General features: G+C 42.8%; 1 protein-coding gene across 4 annotated transcripts in view; it reads left to right on the forward strand.

The window, feature by feature from the left end:
- The window catches only part of TRPM8 (transient receptor potential cation channel subfamily M member 8), a 124,126-nt gene that overhangs the window by 75,233 nt on the left and 32,009 nt on the right, over positions 1–16,884 (forward strand). For all 4 annotated transcript variants that reach the window (XM_040357555.1, XM_040357554.1, XM_040357552.1 and 1 more), the window contains 2 exons: positions 1,882–1,977; positions 9,053–9,182. In XM_040357555.1, the coding sequence (XP_040213489.1) occupies positions 1,882–1,977; positions 9,053–9,182 (226 nt within the window). The remainder of the gene's footprint in view (positions 1–1,881; positions 1,978–9,052; positions 9,183–16,884) is intronic.

Below are 16,884 nucleotides of genomic sequence, written 5' to 3' on the forward strand. Positions count from 1 at the left end.
CTGTACTACAGCATTGCGATCACTTGCATTTGGTTTAAATCAGGTGGTGAGGAGGCAACATATGGCCGATTTACGTTACGCCGCCGCAACTTAGACGGGCAAGTGCTGTATTCTCAAAGCACTTGCTCCGTAAGTTGCAGCGGCGTAGTGTTTTTGACGTGGACGTAAATTACGTCCAGCCCCATTCACGGACAAGTTAAGCAAACTATGCAAAATTTTCAAATTTTGTCACGGGAACGACGGCCATACTTAACATTGATACGCTGCACTTATGCCACCATATAGCAGGGGAAACTATACGCCGGGAAAAGCCTAATGTAAAGGGCGTAAATTTACTGTGTCGGCCGGGCGTACGTTCAGGAATTCGCGTATCTTGCTGATTTACATATTTTGACGCGTAAATCAACATACACGCCCCTAGCGGTCAGCTTAAAAATGCAGTTACGATCTGACGGCGTAAGAGACTTACGCCTGTCAGATCTAACAGATATCTATGCGTAACTGATTCTAAGAATCAGGCGCATAGATACGACCGGCCGGACGCAGAGATACGACGGCGTATCTGGAGATACGCCGTCGTATCTCCTCTAAGAATCTGGCCCTCAGTTTGTTTTTCAAAGGAGCATACACGCTCCTAGCGGTCAGCTTAAAAATGCAGTTACGATCCGACGGCGTAAGAGACTTACGCCTGTCAGATCTAACAGATATCTATGCGTAACTGATTCTAAGAATCAGGCGCATAGATACGACCGGCCGGACACAGAGATACGACGGCGTATCTGGAGATACGCCGTCGTATCTCCTCTAACAATCTGGCCCACAGCAGCACTGTGGGTGTAGAGCAGTGCATATGCGACCCTCCTGGGTTAGCCGGGCTTTGCCATAGACTTCTATTACATTCTGCAGGTGTGATACACTTTCTGAAAGCGCACCAAAACTCCTGCATTCAAAAAGTGCACCAAACTTGAAGTCTATGGCTAAGTGCCGCAAGCCCACAGGAAAGCTGCAGGTACACTGCACCTGCGGTGTCGGTAAACTGCAGCACATTAGTGTGAAAGCAGAATATACTATCATGCCCAGTATATTGCTTCACACTGACCAGAAGATCTCTTCTTTCCATTGCTGGCACCACTCTGGAGACTGCTAGCCATGATAAGAGATGGAGTGCAGTTGGTATCACTCCACATGGGACAGGAGCCAGCACTACAGAGGAGGCATCGGCTTAGGCGACTGTTGCTTCTTATTACAGCTCAAACTTTACAAGTAGTGCCACTGTACTGCACTCTGCTTGATGCTCTAGGATGGCAGGTCAGCAAGCTTCCAGTCACCTGGCCATGATCTACTGGTTGCTGACCCCCGCTTTACATTGAGCTACATATCAAAATTTGGTCAGAAAAAATTGTCCCTTTCATTGTTGTCATAATATTGTAAAACAAATAATAATAATAATATTGGGATTTTTTTTTAAATAGTAATATTTATATATATATATATATATATATATATATATATATATTTATATATATATATATATATATATATATATATATATATATATATTATACACACAGGCATGTGTATTTGAGCTATGGGGTGCACACCCTACTGCAATAGTGCGCACCTATGCTGCTGACTGTTTACAAAGCTCCACCCTGGTCATTGTGAGCAGCTACGACTGGTCAGTAATGTTTTTTTCTTTTGTTTGTTTTTTTCCATATTAATATTTTATCTTCATTAACTCATAACAGGTATAAAGTGTTTATTAAATAGTACAAATAGCATAGCTAAATAGCTAAGTCTCCTTTTGAATTATTGCCATAAAATTACGTATGATAGTATTGTAATAGATGAATAACGTTACATATTTTTTTCTTTAATCAGGATCTTGCACCAATAATCAAACATCCCATCCAGGTTTTGTTCATATGGGCTATACTGCAGAACAAGAGAGAGCTGTCTAAAGTAATATGGGAGCAGGTAACATAGCATTGATTTACATTTTCTGTTTATAGCTACAATAGCACAGATTTCCTTGTGTAAACTACATTAAGGGTCAGCCTACCTTAAATTGGCATTTCAGTTGTTAGCACACTCAGTAAGGTCTAATTTTCCATAAAGCTTGTGTCCTCCATTGGCGAGCATTCCCTGCTGGAGTTCCCAGGTCTTCTTTACCTTGTCAGGTCTCAATATTAAGACTTTTCTCTATGATCACATTAAAAAATCTCTTTTGCCTCATGTGGCAGCGGAATTTTGGGCCATTCAGACAGGCAAGGCTTCAGCACATTCTGACAAAACATGCCTATTGCCACTTTCCTGCAGATTACTTTTGTTGCTGAGGCTTCCCATTATAATCATGGGTCAATAGAAATTTGTGGTTGTGGTTCTTATCAGTATGCTTTGACACAACAGTTTGTTAAGCTGCAGTTAGTACAGTATGTAGGTGTCTGCACTTCATGCCTGTGTTTCATCAGATTAGGCGACCCGTCAGAATTTGTAACGGAAATTACGTTCCGTCACCACCATCTTGCTACACCCCACACTCGTCCACAGTAAGGATACTGTGAGAAGGAGGCAAGCAGACGTGTTGTTACACCCACTGGAGTCTGGCATTTTTACACTTATTTTTACCACCAAACTGAGCTTACATAGTGACATTCAGTGTTTTTAAATCAGTCTGACTGTTTTGATGTTGAATTGTAAAAGCAGCGGCAAGCCTGCTGATCTCACAGGTTTGCTGATCTGACAAATTCATCATCAAAACAGTCAGGCGGATTTGTAAATACTGTATTTCAGTATATAAGCTCCGTTTAGAGGTAAAAATAAGTGTGAAATGCCAGACTCCGGTGGGTGTAACAAGATGTCCGCTTGCCACCTTCTCACTGTATCCAAACTGTGGACGAGTGCGGGGTGTAGCAAGATGGCGGAACTTTTGTTACGAAATCTGACGGGTCGCCTAATCTGACGAAAAACCTGCAACAATCTCCATCCTTCACAGAATTTCTTTAACACCTGTAAGGACAATGCCTAAAACAGTTCCTAATATCACTGCCTGGTCTAGATATATTGTAATACAGGAAGACGGTCAATATTTTGGAGAATGACTGATAGTTGTATGGCACTCATATTATACGAACACTCTCATTTTGTATGAAGAAAATAAATTTGGATTAGTGAAGGAACAGTCAGAGTAGACTAATATCTGTTACATTTCCATGAGTTTTATTTTAATTGCATCTGTAGTTAATACAGTATATGTCTAAGATGTCTGACAAATATCAGAAAGCTCTGCATATGGGGTACCATAATCTTACCTTCATTCAGCACCTTCAGGTTTTAGCATTTCTTTGGGAATCCTACACACACTCCATCACTACCACAACAAAGCTTTGCTAATGTTACCTTAACATATACAGTAACTTGTAAAACAAAAATAGTGCGCTACCACATAAATTAGGTGAAAATGTGTTAATAAGTGGTGAGCAAGTTTGGATATCCATTTGATGTATAAAATCCATTGAAAAAGGAGTTTTGCATAGCTCGGACGGGATATCTGCACCTTCATTGGAAACTTTAGATGTTGATTCCTATCTGGCTGATGGTGTTCTGACATGCCTATTTGATCTCTATTACCTGAGATCCAACAGATTTGGCAAGCGGCAGTGATTGCCTTTTTTCTTTGATGAACAGAAAATCTTACCTACAGACAAGTTGTCATTCTGTTGTAATTGTGGATACCGGGAATTATGAAGCTACTTCGATCATTTTTTGGATCCCTAATTGCTTGTTTAAGACATTGTATCAATTTTTCTAGCTATTCTCTCATTTAAGGTTTTTCACTTATTAACACATTTTCACCTCATTTATGTGGTAGCACACTATTTTTGTTTTACACTTTTATGGACTGAATATTTAAGGTTTTTTAGTTGCTGCACCAGTTCACTTATGTTTGTTTTTTTATACCATCTTGATCATCATTCATTTGCAACACATTTGTTCACTTATTTATTTAGTTTTATAGGGTTTACCGCAGATTTTTCCTTTTACACTGATATATAGTAACTTATTAATAGAATCGTATGAAAGCTCTATCAGAGGAGCTTGTAGGCACGTAACCTCTAGCACCCAAAGCGACGCTCTGCTTGCATCATCTCTTACACAGAACAATTTCTTGTTTTACTGATCTTAGTCTGGCTAGACAAACTTTGTAAAATTGTGTAAATATACAATACGAATAGAAGAAACTGGAATATTATTGGTGTTGGGAAAGGCCATCTCTTTGACTTGTCTTCCTTTGGCATTTAAACAGTTAACATATACGTATTTAACTATTTATTTAGCTGTTTCCTACATTTAAACTCTTTTAGATTTTATATCATGTTTACCATACAGCCTTATACATGTTCCTAACTGGTACATAACCTTCACAACTCTAGAACATGTTTTTTTTCTGACAGACTTCCATGGCAGCCTACGTTTGGGTAGCCCTGTCCTCGCTCCCACCCCATAGGACCCCCACTTCTATAAATTTTTAGGCTGAGCCAGAGGCAGCTTTCCTTTTTTTTTGTCCTCCTCATTCATTGGACCATTTCGTATAAAGTTTCCTACTTTCTGGAAGTCGTGGCGACCAGGGTCTCACGCGGGAAAGACACGCGGATTTCAGGAGCATCCTGTGGTGTTCATAAGTGTCCAGGATGGCTCCAGTAGTCACTGAGTCCCCAGCTAACATCAGGGTGGTGAATGCCACACATGCGCAGAAGATTGACACCTGTAATAATGGGAGCTCTGCCAATAGCAAGCAGTTGTGCCAGGTCGGATGCCCTGCTAACAGCGGGTAACCTCTAAAGTGAGCCCAGCATGATGGTGTGATGTGCTCTGGGATCCAGGTCACCCTTCAGATGCATCGATTTCTCTGTGGAAGATTTCCAGGATATGTGAGTATGTTTGGCTTGAGGTCAGTAGAAGGGACCAGATGTCATGCGGGCTGATAGGGAGTATTTCCACTTATGTTAAAAAAGAAAACAAATAGATAATAACCAAAATGAAACATATGAAGATATTTATGCAGATGGTGTGCATTGTAGCATTTTTATCAAAGTTTGGTGCAGTTGCTTTCTGTCCTAAACCAGATATCTGTTTGTTTTAGTAAGGTTTTTCTTTCTGTGTTGGAGTCTTTGTCTAATGAAATCACCTGTGTAGTGATGCTCTGATGTGAGAAGTGGACAGCGAGGAGCTCAATGGCAAGTGCAAAGAGCAGAGGGGACAGGGGACAGCCCTGCCTAGTCCCTCTGCTCAGTGTAAATGCAGAAGACATCCTGTCAAACATGCGTATGGCTGCTTGTGGAGAGCTGTACAATAATCGCGTACAGGCAATAAATCTAGGACCAAAGCCAAATTTGGACAATACAGCCCAGAGATAGTGCCAGTTGACACTGTTGAATGCCCTATTGGCATCAAACTAGACAAAAGAGACAACAGTGCCCTGTGGCCGGTATCATGAGGCATTGAATACTTCCAGTAACTTAGGTAAGATGACTTCCCCATACTGGGAATAGACTTCCATGGGGATACCATCATCTACCTCTTTCAGCTCGTCCAACGTGATCGGTCCCAAGAGTTCCAAGCGGGCACGACGAGTCAGGACCAGCAGGGAGTTAGATTATAGAAATCTCTGCAGTGCAAGAGTAATCATCCCTGGAGCTGTACAGATCTGTGTAAAAGGAGGCCAGTTCAGTGATGATTTGCTCTGGTTCATTCACCAGCCGCCTGGTTGAACACCAAATGACCCCTATAGCTGGAGATGACTGTTAAGACCTGCCAATCTTTGCTAACAAGCAAACCGTTTTCTCTCTCTCCTCATAGAACGCCTACTTAGTAAAAAATCGTTTCTGTTCCGCGGCAGAGGATCCCAACCAGTCCAGAGAATCCTGGCCTGATATCCATGCCTCCCTCGCAGAATCGGAGGGGTTTGTAACATCGGGGAGCTCCAGCCTCTGTACCTGAGCCTCCCCTCGTTCCAAAAGGGCTGATGAGTTCTATTCTATGGCCTCTATTTCTGCTATAAAAGTACCTCTCTAAAGCAAGCCTTGAAGGCGTCCCATTTTACTGAATCATTTGGGTTTGATTGATTTCTTTAAACAAGAGCTTATCATATTGCGTTTTAACAGGTCATGCACTCCTCGGACATTCCAAGACACTATTGGAGATGTAGCCATTTTAAACTGATTAGGTCATGACAACATAGGCGTAGAGCACACAAAACCAGATACCCGGATAGGGGCCCCCCATGGTCTGTAAGGTAGACCCTATTTTCTGTCAGGTGACAAAAGGGTTGAGGAATTGTCAAGTACAACTGAAGAAAACAATGACGTGTGAGTTGCAGTACAATGTGCAACTGCGCAACATTTGAAAGTGTACGAAGTGGTGCACTTCTGGTCTGCTGCTTAGCCATAACCACTGTGATTGGGGTGGGAACAATCTGCTTCCTCTCCTTCGCAGGCCAGTATCTAAGGAATAAACATGTGTCAACTGGGCACCAACATGAGTGCCACCTCAACTGGAACATGGGCAACATAGTAAAAGAGTGCAAGCGCTGCTTACACTCCTTTGCAAGGTACTGAACATAACACTTAACTTTGTGTCAGAAGCTGTTGAGAGTGCTGAATTAAGCAAACTGTAAGGTATCCTGCTTTGAAAGTAGTGGATAAGTAAGTATGCAGCCCTATATGCTACCGACCTCTGTATGCAGCCCTACATCCTACCGACCTCTGTACACCGTCCTACATCCTAACTGACCTCTGTATGCCACCCTACATCTTAACCAAACTCTGTATGCCGCCCTACATGCTACCGACCTCTGTATGCCACCCTACATCCTAACCAACCTCTGTATGCCACCCTACATCCTACTGACCACACTACGCCACCCTACATCCTAACGGACCTCTGTATGCCGCCCTACACCCTACCAACGTGTCTACGTCATTCTACATCCTAACCGACCTCTGCCCGCCACCCTACATACTACCAACTTCTGTCCGCCTCCCTACCTACTACTGACCTCTGTGTTTTTAATGCTGTCTTTACTTTTTATTGGGGGCTTGCTACGCAATTAATAAAAAAAGGGGGTGCTGCACCCCAGTGATCTTTGATCTCTTCAATATTGTCCAGGTAGATCTCCATCTCTTAAAGGTTGCCTATCCCTGCTCTAGGGCTACATCCTCAGCAGGAAGCTTGGCCATAGCCAGGACCTTTAAGGCCCTTTGACAGCTTGCTGCTCCAGATGGAATCTTTTAGTCCAGTTTTGAGTAAAGTCTCAGTCATGAAGGCAGCCTTTCTATGGGTTCTTTTTCCTCAGTCAGGAGGTTTGCCGGGATCTGGGCCTTGTGCGGAGAGGGATCCTCAAGGCTTTCTGCCCAGTACGGGTAGTGTTTATATCCATACTGCGCGGCAATTTGAGGTGGCTTTGTCATTCTATGAGAACAAAAGATTTGTTTCTACCATATGCAGGTCCACCAAGGATAACTGGTTCCATGCCATGGATATTGGATTACTTCGAGCATGCTCTCAAGATACAGCTGTGCTCAGAGTTTTAGGACATATTTGTCACTTTCTCTAGCAGAACCAGCGGGATGGAGATGTCATCCAAAATTTTCGCTGGATGGGTCATTCCAGCTAGCTATTAGGCTTATAAAGCTTAGGGCTTGGTTCCTACGGAAGCAGTTACCACACACTCATCCATGGTAGGCTTCGTGGGCTGACTGTGAAAGGGCACCAGGAATAGTTGTAGGAAAATGAAATTCTGTTGGCTATTATTGAAACCCTACTTTTCCGTCATCCCATCCTTGTTTTTTGGGCTAGTTAGTTCCCAAACGTATGCTGCCATGGAAGTCTGTCAGGAAAACTGAAAATGTACTATCAAATACTTACTGTAATTTTCCTTTCCTGATGGACTCAATGTCTCCCAGAGTCATGAGTAGGCTAGTTACGGAACGTGGCCACTGGCTCAGCCTGAAAATGTATGCAAGTTGGTCCTATGGTGTAGGAGTTAGGGTGGGGCTACCCAAATGTATGCTGTCATGGAATCCTCCAGGAAAGGAAAATTACGGCAAGTATTTGATAGTAAATTTTCAGTTTTTCTGGCTTTGCGCCCTCTGGGAGATTTCATGTTTCCTAATCTGCCAAATAGACATGATGTATGTTTGTTAATATTCCTTCAATTCCTGTCCTGTCTGACAAGCAGTTATAAAGTAAGGAGATATCTCCTAAAGCAGATCAGGGTGAAAAAGGTAGCAGAGGTTCTAACCCCTACTTACTCTTTCCAATACCTAACAAAAAAGTATTGGGATATAGTCTGAGCTGTAATTACAGTTTGACTTGGGTTTTAAAATCCATAGTGCTGTATTTTTTGCAGTCTTCTATTACAAAAGAAACAATCTTGAGACACATAAAATTTGCTAATAAGAAAATTGTATACTAAAATGTGAGACCCTGTGGGATCTTTGAAATTACACCAAAAAGATCTCGGGGAACAACACCTGATCCATGAATGGTGCTGAAAATATGTGGTCTGCTGGATGCTTTACAGCAGGGATATGCAATTAGCGGACCTCCAGCTGTTGCAGAACTACAAGTCCCATGACGCATTGCAAGACTCTGACAGCCACAAGCATGACACCCAAAGGCAGAGGCATGATGGGAATTGTAGTTTTGCAACATCTGGAGGTCCTCTAATTGCATATCCCTGCTTTACAGTATCCATTTATTTGTCCCATAATGTTTTTTCCCACCCAATTGCACCAATTGCAAGTGGGTAAGCACAACTATAGGGGATGTATCAGCACAAATGTTCTAATTCTTGTAAACATGAATAAAACCAGCTCCTCAGGCTAATGAGGCTAATCAAAGATTACTTTTCAATTGTATAGTTATATAGTCCTAGAGTTGTGTTCTCTAAATCACATGAAAAGATTTATATCATTATTCATCTACTAACACTGTTTAGTTTGAATCACCTTTAAATATCTAAAATGTGTTACCGATTTCTTTTCCCAAGACAAGGGGATGCACCTTGGCTGCTCTGGGTGCCAGCAAACTGCTTAAGAGTCTGGCTAAAGTAAAGAATGACATCAGTGCTGCAGGGGAATCAGAGGAAATTGCAAATGAATATGAAGCCAAAGCAGTAGGTAAGAGGCAATTTAATCTTTCATCTCTGATAAGTTAAAGTGGAGTTCCACCCATTTTTTTTATGTTTGTCTGTGCTGCATGCCCTAATCTCATAGTGTTCAGAATGGACAATTTTTATTTATTTTGTTGCTTGTAAATACCTTTATTTTGTAGTCCTTCATTACTTCCTCCTCCTTATTAGACTAGGCTATTAAATCACATGGCTATTCGCAAGGGTTTCTGGGATAGGCATCATGTTTCCCAGTAGTCCTTGCAAACCTGACTGAAACCTATTACATTGCGAGATCTGCAAGGCTGAAATCCAGGAAGTCATACAGTCTGGCTTCATGATGCCCACACTTAAGATGGCCACGGACTATTTCTAGATTATAAACTAATCTAAATGCTGTAACAACCTAACAAAACGGACCTTAGTTTACAGACTAACTTTACTAGAATACATTAAGCTTGTGTATTACAGGGGTATTTATATTTAAAAAGTGAAATTGTGGGTGGAACTCCCCTTTAAAGCAGGCATTTGTGACCTGACAGTTGCCAGTGGTGCTAGGGATAATTGGACTGTACCAAAGTTAACAAGAATGCATTTACCAAGCGTGCAAGAAGCATGGCAGTCTTTGAGTGATTTTGTATTTTTTGATCAGATTGATAGCTTTGTAAAAATTCAACATTTATCACAACCTTATCAAAATCTATAAAAACCTTTAACAATACCAAACGCATAGTAAATCAGAAGTAGATGGTAGGTTGTATAAATGATAGTTTATTGTGTGGTTGGTATCCCCTAAACCATTGACTGCAAGTCCCGCTATTTGGGATTGTCCCATACAAGCCTGTGGGGAGTTCCTTAACACAAGACAGGCATAGAAGCTGGAAGTGGATTGCCCCAGAACAGATACCACTTGCAAAAGGAAACTAGCACACAATCTACTTCTCTTCTGATTTTCTTTGTTTAATAAAATTAAGGTTTTATTTAAAATCCAAATGAGATGTACATATTTTGATTTTACAGTAAAGTGCATTACTGACCAACAAAGATAGGTTAGAAGCTGGGCAGAACAATGACACATTGAAATAAAATGGCCTGTGCCAGATTCAAATGTTCTCAACGGTCCATTTCAGTAACATTACCAACACGTGCGACATGTTCAGGTAGTTCCTTTTTACAAAGTGACACTTCTAATGCACCAAATTAAAAAAATAATTGCCTCCATTTCATAAATAAGGGTGGAGGTAAAAAAAGACCTACTCTAAGCTGGCATACACAGACAGGCAGAGAGTATGCAGTATCCCTGTATGCAGTGTAGTATAGACATATTTACCATCGTTACTCTCGCCCTGTCACTTGTTGTTAAGGATACTGTCAGCTTCACAGCTGACCACACCTGACAACTAGTGACACTGCAGTGGGTGGATCCTGATGGGAAAGCTGAGACGCTAGTTCCCCATCAGCTACACTCTCACCATGTCATTGACAGCAGGCAGTGGACAGATTCTATAGCTAATAGCAGGCTGTCTATTGGCTAAGGATCCGCCCACTGCCTGCTGTCAATGACAAGGAAAGTGACCTGATAGGCAACTAGTATCTGTGATTTCCCATTAGGTGAATCCCCATTGGTACAAATCTCCTTGCCGCTGTGCTGCCTGTGAGGTGCAGCAGCATCAGGGATGAAGCACAGTTGCACTAAAAGCAGAGAGCCCATTTGGACGTACTGGTCTCAGTGCGCCTCCACGCTCAGTGCATGCCCCAGATTAATTTTTGCCCACACTGACATTTGTTGTGTGCTGGTACATTGGAATTCTTAAACGCTCTTTATGAATTCCCCTGAATGTCTGTGTATAGTGTATTTTTTCAAATATTTGCCTGGGTTCTATCTGGATTCAGTCTGAAAAATACTGATAAAAGGACTTTTGGTTTTACACCGAAAGGCCTCGATTTGTATGACTGCTTTGGTTTGGCTCTGGCCTTACCATTGATCTGGGCTGTCAATCATTTAGAAATGTAATCTCTAAGTAAATAAAAGTTGGCTTGTTTGTATAACCACATAGAAGCTTGCATTTAATCATGGCTAATATACCTGAGGCCCCAAGGATCACTTTAGCTATGTGTATACAGAGTTCATAAGATTGCTCCCTCGCCAGATAAGTATTTATGTGTAATGGATTCAGATTAATATTTTATGCCAGTTGTTATGAATAAAATGACTTTATAGACTGAACACGTCAGAACAATCGGCTGCTTATATTTTAGTAATAACATTTATTATACCTAGCTCGGTTTCTATTTTTAATATAGTGAATATATTAATTTGTAAAGCTATAATGAAAATCAATTCAGGAGTTTGTTGAAGTGGACCAGTCAATAACATTTATAGTTTATATAAATAGGCTGTTAGCACTGCCAAATCACAATATTCTGACTCAGAGTTCCCCTTTCTATGAGCTGGCAAATGTGTGCTCAGTCCTTGAATGGGTAATTTGGTATTGTAATGTTAATACAAAGGGCCGGATTCAAAAAGCCCGGCGTAAATTTGTGCGGGCGTAGCGTATCTCAGATACGCTACGCCGCTGTAACTTAGTGAGGCAGGTCCTGTATTCAGAAAGAACCTGCGCCCTAAGTTAAGGCGGCGTAGCGTATGTGGTCCGGCGTAAGCCCGCGGAATACAAATTATCCATGCAGTGGGCGTGTTGTATGGTAATGAAGGCTGACCCCACGTAAATTACGTTTTTGACTAATGGCGCATGCGCTGTCCGTGAACGTATTCCAGTGCGCAAGCTCCAAATTACGCTGCAAATAGTCAATGCTATCGACGTGAACGTAACTTGCGTACAGCCCTATTCGCTAACGACTGACTCAAACAACGTAATCGACGGAAAATTTTACGCTGGCCCGACGTTTATACTTAACACAGGATACGCCTCATATAGCAGGGGTAACTTTACGACGGAAAAAGCCTTATGTAAACAACATAAAAAAATGCGCCGGGCGGACGTACGTTTCTGAATCGGCGTATCTACCTAATTTGCATATTCTACGCGTAAATCTCCGGGAGCGCCACCTAGCGGCCAGCGTAAATATGCAACTAAGATACGACGGCGTAAGAGACTTACGTCAGTCGTATCTTAGCCAAATTTCGGCGTATCTTGCTTTCTGAATACAGAAAGAAGATACGCCGGCGCATGCTAGAATTTACGAGGCGTATCAATAGATACGCCAACGTAAATTCTTTCTGAATCCGGGCCAAAGAGTATGCTCTGGACAAATTGGGATGGTCTTATATAGAGTTGATAAGCACAACAGTTTGGGAAGTTTTTATAATTTCTGGACATGCATGAAATGTTAACAAATGTGTTATTTGCGAATGTCTTTAATGCAACACCTTTAATTGAAAAAGAAAAATACAAATCACACATTTCTTTCAATAAGAGAAACTGAAAACATACCTTTCTCACTGTCCACACAGCAGAAATGCAGTTCCATCAAGAGAAATCCTCCACTGAAGTCCTCTGGGAAACCAACACTTCTGGAAGAGTCATTCTCCATGGTCCCTCACAGCAGCACCTACCATTTCTTTCCACTGACCTCAACATCACTATTGTGGTCTGTAATGGCATGGAGGTTGGCGAGAGGAACCACTAGGTGCTGCTGGGTAAAAACCAACATTCCTGGAAGCGTTGGTTTCCCAGAGGAAAACCTCTTACTTTATTTCTCTTGAATATAATGTCATTTTGGTGGCCAATCTAGTAGGAAAAGTTCAGTCTCTTTTTTCTTTTCTTTGCAGGTAAGCCTGTTTATTAAATCATTTATTTTTTTAATGACAGGGTCACTTTAATCCCCATTTGTTCCCATTTTTGGCTTAGCTACATTGAACAGACCACAGAAATACAAAGAGGGAAGTGCATTGGAATACTGGGCAGCAGGCATCATGTTTAGCAGACTGATTCTAAAATATAGTGATATGATAGTTAACAGAGTAAATTATTTAGCAAATGCAGCTGTAACACCCTGATTATTAGGCAGGGTTGCTAGTAAATTTACCTGCCAAGTATAGTTGCCTTGGCCAATTGATAGAAGATCAATTAATTCCACCCTAATTCTGGAATTGCTGTACTTCTCTCTTCTGTCACTCGATGGCCGGGTATCTGGTGGCATTAGATAAGACAAGGGCATTGCAAGGACAGATTAGCGATAGATGGGGTGTCTCAGCCAATGTACAGGGATATTCTTGGGTCCCTTGGCCTGCTGGGAGAGCCTATTTATTTGGGTGAGGTCAGGTGATTAGGGTTCAGTGCCACTTGGACCGCTGTCTGGGTGGACGTGTGTTGTACTGCCCCAGGCTGCTAGGCTAGAGCCTGAGGCCCAGTAATGTATTTGGGTTTTGTGCTGCCCTAGGCCTGACTAAACTCATGCACCCCTAATTTAAATATGACCCACCCCTTCCTGCCAAGGCCACACCCATTGCTGTTTAAGACCCCGCCCTGAAAATTTAGAGTGGGGACACTAGTTCTGAGGGCCTGGGGGGGCAATGGAGTCCCTTAATTTAATTTGCATAGATTTCTTCTCTTCCTGTTTGCCTATGGGGCAGAAAGTCAAGGGAAATCTCAAAAAAATAAACTGACAGGGGCTATAACCCTCCCTTACTCTATCCAAAATGAAAAAAAAAAGTGTTGACTATAGTTCTTTAAGCACACATTTCTGATAATTTTATGGAGAGGACTAAGAAGATATAACCATACCAATGGTGCAGCAGAAAACATATAGCACAATGAGGAAGGTTTGTGGTCCAGGATGATAGGACAGTCAAAATTTGAAGAACTCCCCCCCACAGTTGCGGAATGCCGGCCGCCCGCATACCGGAAGCAGTGCGGTCGCTTTATGGGAGTGCTAGACTAATTTGCCTCTCTGCCCAGTCCCCCCCATAAGACTGGCACTACACTAACAGTGTAGCGCAAGCCGGCGGGGACTCTTTCCGTGCTGCCCCCCCTGCAAAGTGCTGCCCTAGGCCTGGGCCTTGTTGGCCTAGGCCAGGATACAGCATTGCTGAGGCCTATTCCAAGAACATCTGGCTGCAAGGCTGTGTGTGGTCCTATCCAGAGAGAGCAGCGCAGGGTTGGGACTGCATCTTGCAGTCTGAACAACAGTAACGGTTCTGCTGGTTGGAGAACTTGTCGTGGTCGGAGGTAGAGGGGAAGCTGTCGCCACTAAGGGACCATCCACCTTATCACCAGGGACCACCGTGAGTAGCTGAAGCAAGTACCAGAGCAGTGTTCTCTCCAACCGGGGACGGTGAAGAATTAGGGAAACTTCAACAGATGTCAAGCCAGGGACCCAGCCAGTGGAGGTGACGCTTGATGAGCAGTCTTGTGTGCCAAGCCAGGGAACAAGCAGGCCAGTGGGGTGACGCTTGAAGAGTATCTGTGAGTGCCAAGCTAGGGACCCAGCAGGGACGAGGGGGTGACGCTTGAGGAAGATACTCAGTGAGAAGATTGAAAGAGCTCAGGAGATCCAGTGTCAGTGGATCAGCGGGTCTAGGTGATAGACTGAGAGCTCAGTTGAGTGAAGATCTAAAAAGGAGATTGTAAAGGAAGTGAAAGAGTTCATTGCAACCTTTGTTAGAAACGGTTTAAGATTGTTGCCATAAGAGACAGCGTGTCTACACATGCAGATGTGGTGTGATCAGTTTTTAATAAGAAAAGCAGAGGGACTGGCAAGAACACCAGGGATTTCACACAAAGGAAGTGATACAAAGAGAACAGGACACTTCCTCATACAAGTACATGGTACAGCAGGCACATATCAGGAATATGAAATCTTGGGGTAACAAACACTTTAAGAAAAACATCTGTAATATGCAATGTTCCGTAACCTGTAGCGACACCTCAAATGTTGTTTTTAATTGGTTTAGAGCAGATACCGTGTTTCCCCGAAAGTAAGCCCTACCCCGAAAATAAGACCTTTCTCGATTATCAGTGTGGGCTGTAATATACGCCCTACCCCGAAAATAAGACCTAGTGAATCTCCTTAAACACGCTTTTTAAATGTTGCCTAGTGTCTCCGTTTGCTTCTATATTTAAAAGAAATAGGTTTTCACACACTGCTGCCCCGCTGGAGGACCTCTTCTCCCCTCCCGTCTGATGGCTGCTGCTGCTTGCATGTCAGCCGTGGATCTCGGCTATTCTCTAGTGTCTCCGATAGCTGCTGTGTATTTACCGTAAAAGAAATAGGTTTTCACTCACTGCTGCCCCGCCGGAGGTCCTCTTCTCCCCTCCCGTCTGATGGCTGCTGCTGCTTGCTCTTTCGTTGCATGTCAGCCGCGGTCTCTGCGGATCTCGGCTATTCTCTCTTTCCTCCCCTCCTCCCTCCAGAAGTCGTCTTCGGCGCACTGACGTCAGCGGCAATCTCGGCTCTTCGCTTTCCTCCTCTCCTCCCGCTGACGTCTGCGCCCCCCTCCCTCTTTGCACGGAGCGGGCTGACGTCACTGCAGCTGAACACCTCTCAGTAAAATCATCGCCTCAGAAGAATAAACGCTGTTAAAAAGGTATTTTTAACAGTATACTGTACCAGAACCATTTAAAACAACATTTAAAACAACACTGGACCCCATACAGTACCACAAATAATTATATAAAAAACGAACTCCTGACCTGATGGGGGGGGGGGGGGGGGTGGGGTTGGGGGGGGGATTATTGTTTGATACCTGAGGGGAAGACAATTTTTACTGTAGATTTACAGAAAATAGAGAGGGATAAATGACACAGCACAAACACTGTGTTGGTTATAATGCTTTAAAGGAACAGGATTGTTTTTAAAGCATCAACCAGCCAGACAGACTTGAGACTTTTTGCGCACTTTATGTGTACCGTATGGGGTATTGTTTGATACCGTACCTGAGGGGAAGACAAGACAGAATTTTTACTGTAGATTTTAACAGAAAATAGAGAGGGATAAATGACACAGCACAAACACTGTGTTGTTTATAATGCTTTAAAGGAACATGATTTTTATTAAAGCATCAACCAGCCAGACAGACTTGAGACTTTTTGCGCACTTTATGTGTACCGTATACGGTATTAATACAGTACGGTATTTTGATCCCCAGACAAGATGAGTGCAAAGAGAAAGAGCTATTCTGTCGAGTACAAGAAAGGAATCGTGGAGGACTCCCACGGCAAGAATCTTACCGCTTTCTGCAAAGAGATGAAGTTAGATCTCCGAATGGTCCGAAAATGGCGAGCAGAGTACGGTAACCTCAGTCAAAAGGTGGACGAAGGAAAAGCTAAGAAGCGCAAGTGTGGATCAGGTCGCCAGCCATTATATCTTGAGCTGGAAGATGTCATCTGTGAATGGGTTGCTGACAAGAGAGCAAAGGCTTTGGTTGTGCGCAGGGCTGATATTCAAGCATTTGCCCTTGAAATGGCACCACAATTCGACATATCCCCAGAAGATTTCAAAGCATCACACCACTGGCTGGATGGCTTCCTTCAGCGATATGAACTGTCTCTAAGAAGATCGACAACACTGTTCAAGCTGAAAGATAATGAAGTTGTTAAACGTGCACTTGCATTCAAGTTCTTTATTGATGGCATAGACTTTTCTAAATATCAACTCTCCAACATGATTGCGATGGATGAAACTGCAGTGTATATGGGCCAAGGATCTCAAACGACAATTGATCACAGGGGAGCCTCCTCCATCTACGTTCC

This window comes from Rana temporaria, chromosome 6, assembly GCF_905171775.1.
Source record: "Rana temporaria chromosome 6, aRanTem1.1, whole genome shotgun sequence".
Lineage (NCBI taxonomy): Eukaryota > Metazoa > Chordata > Amphibia > Anura > Ranidae > Rana > Rana temporaria.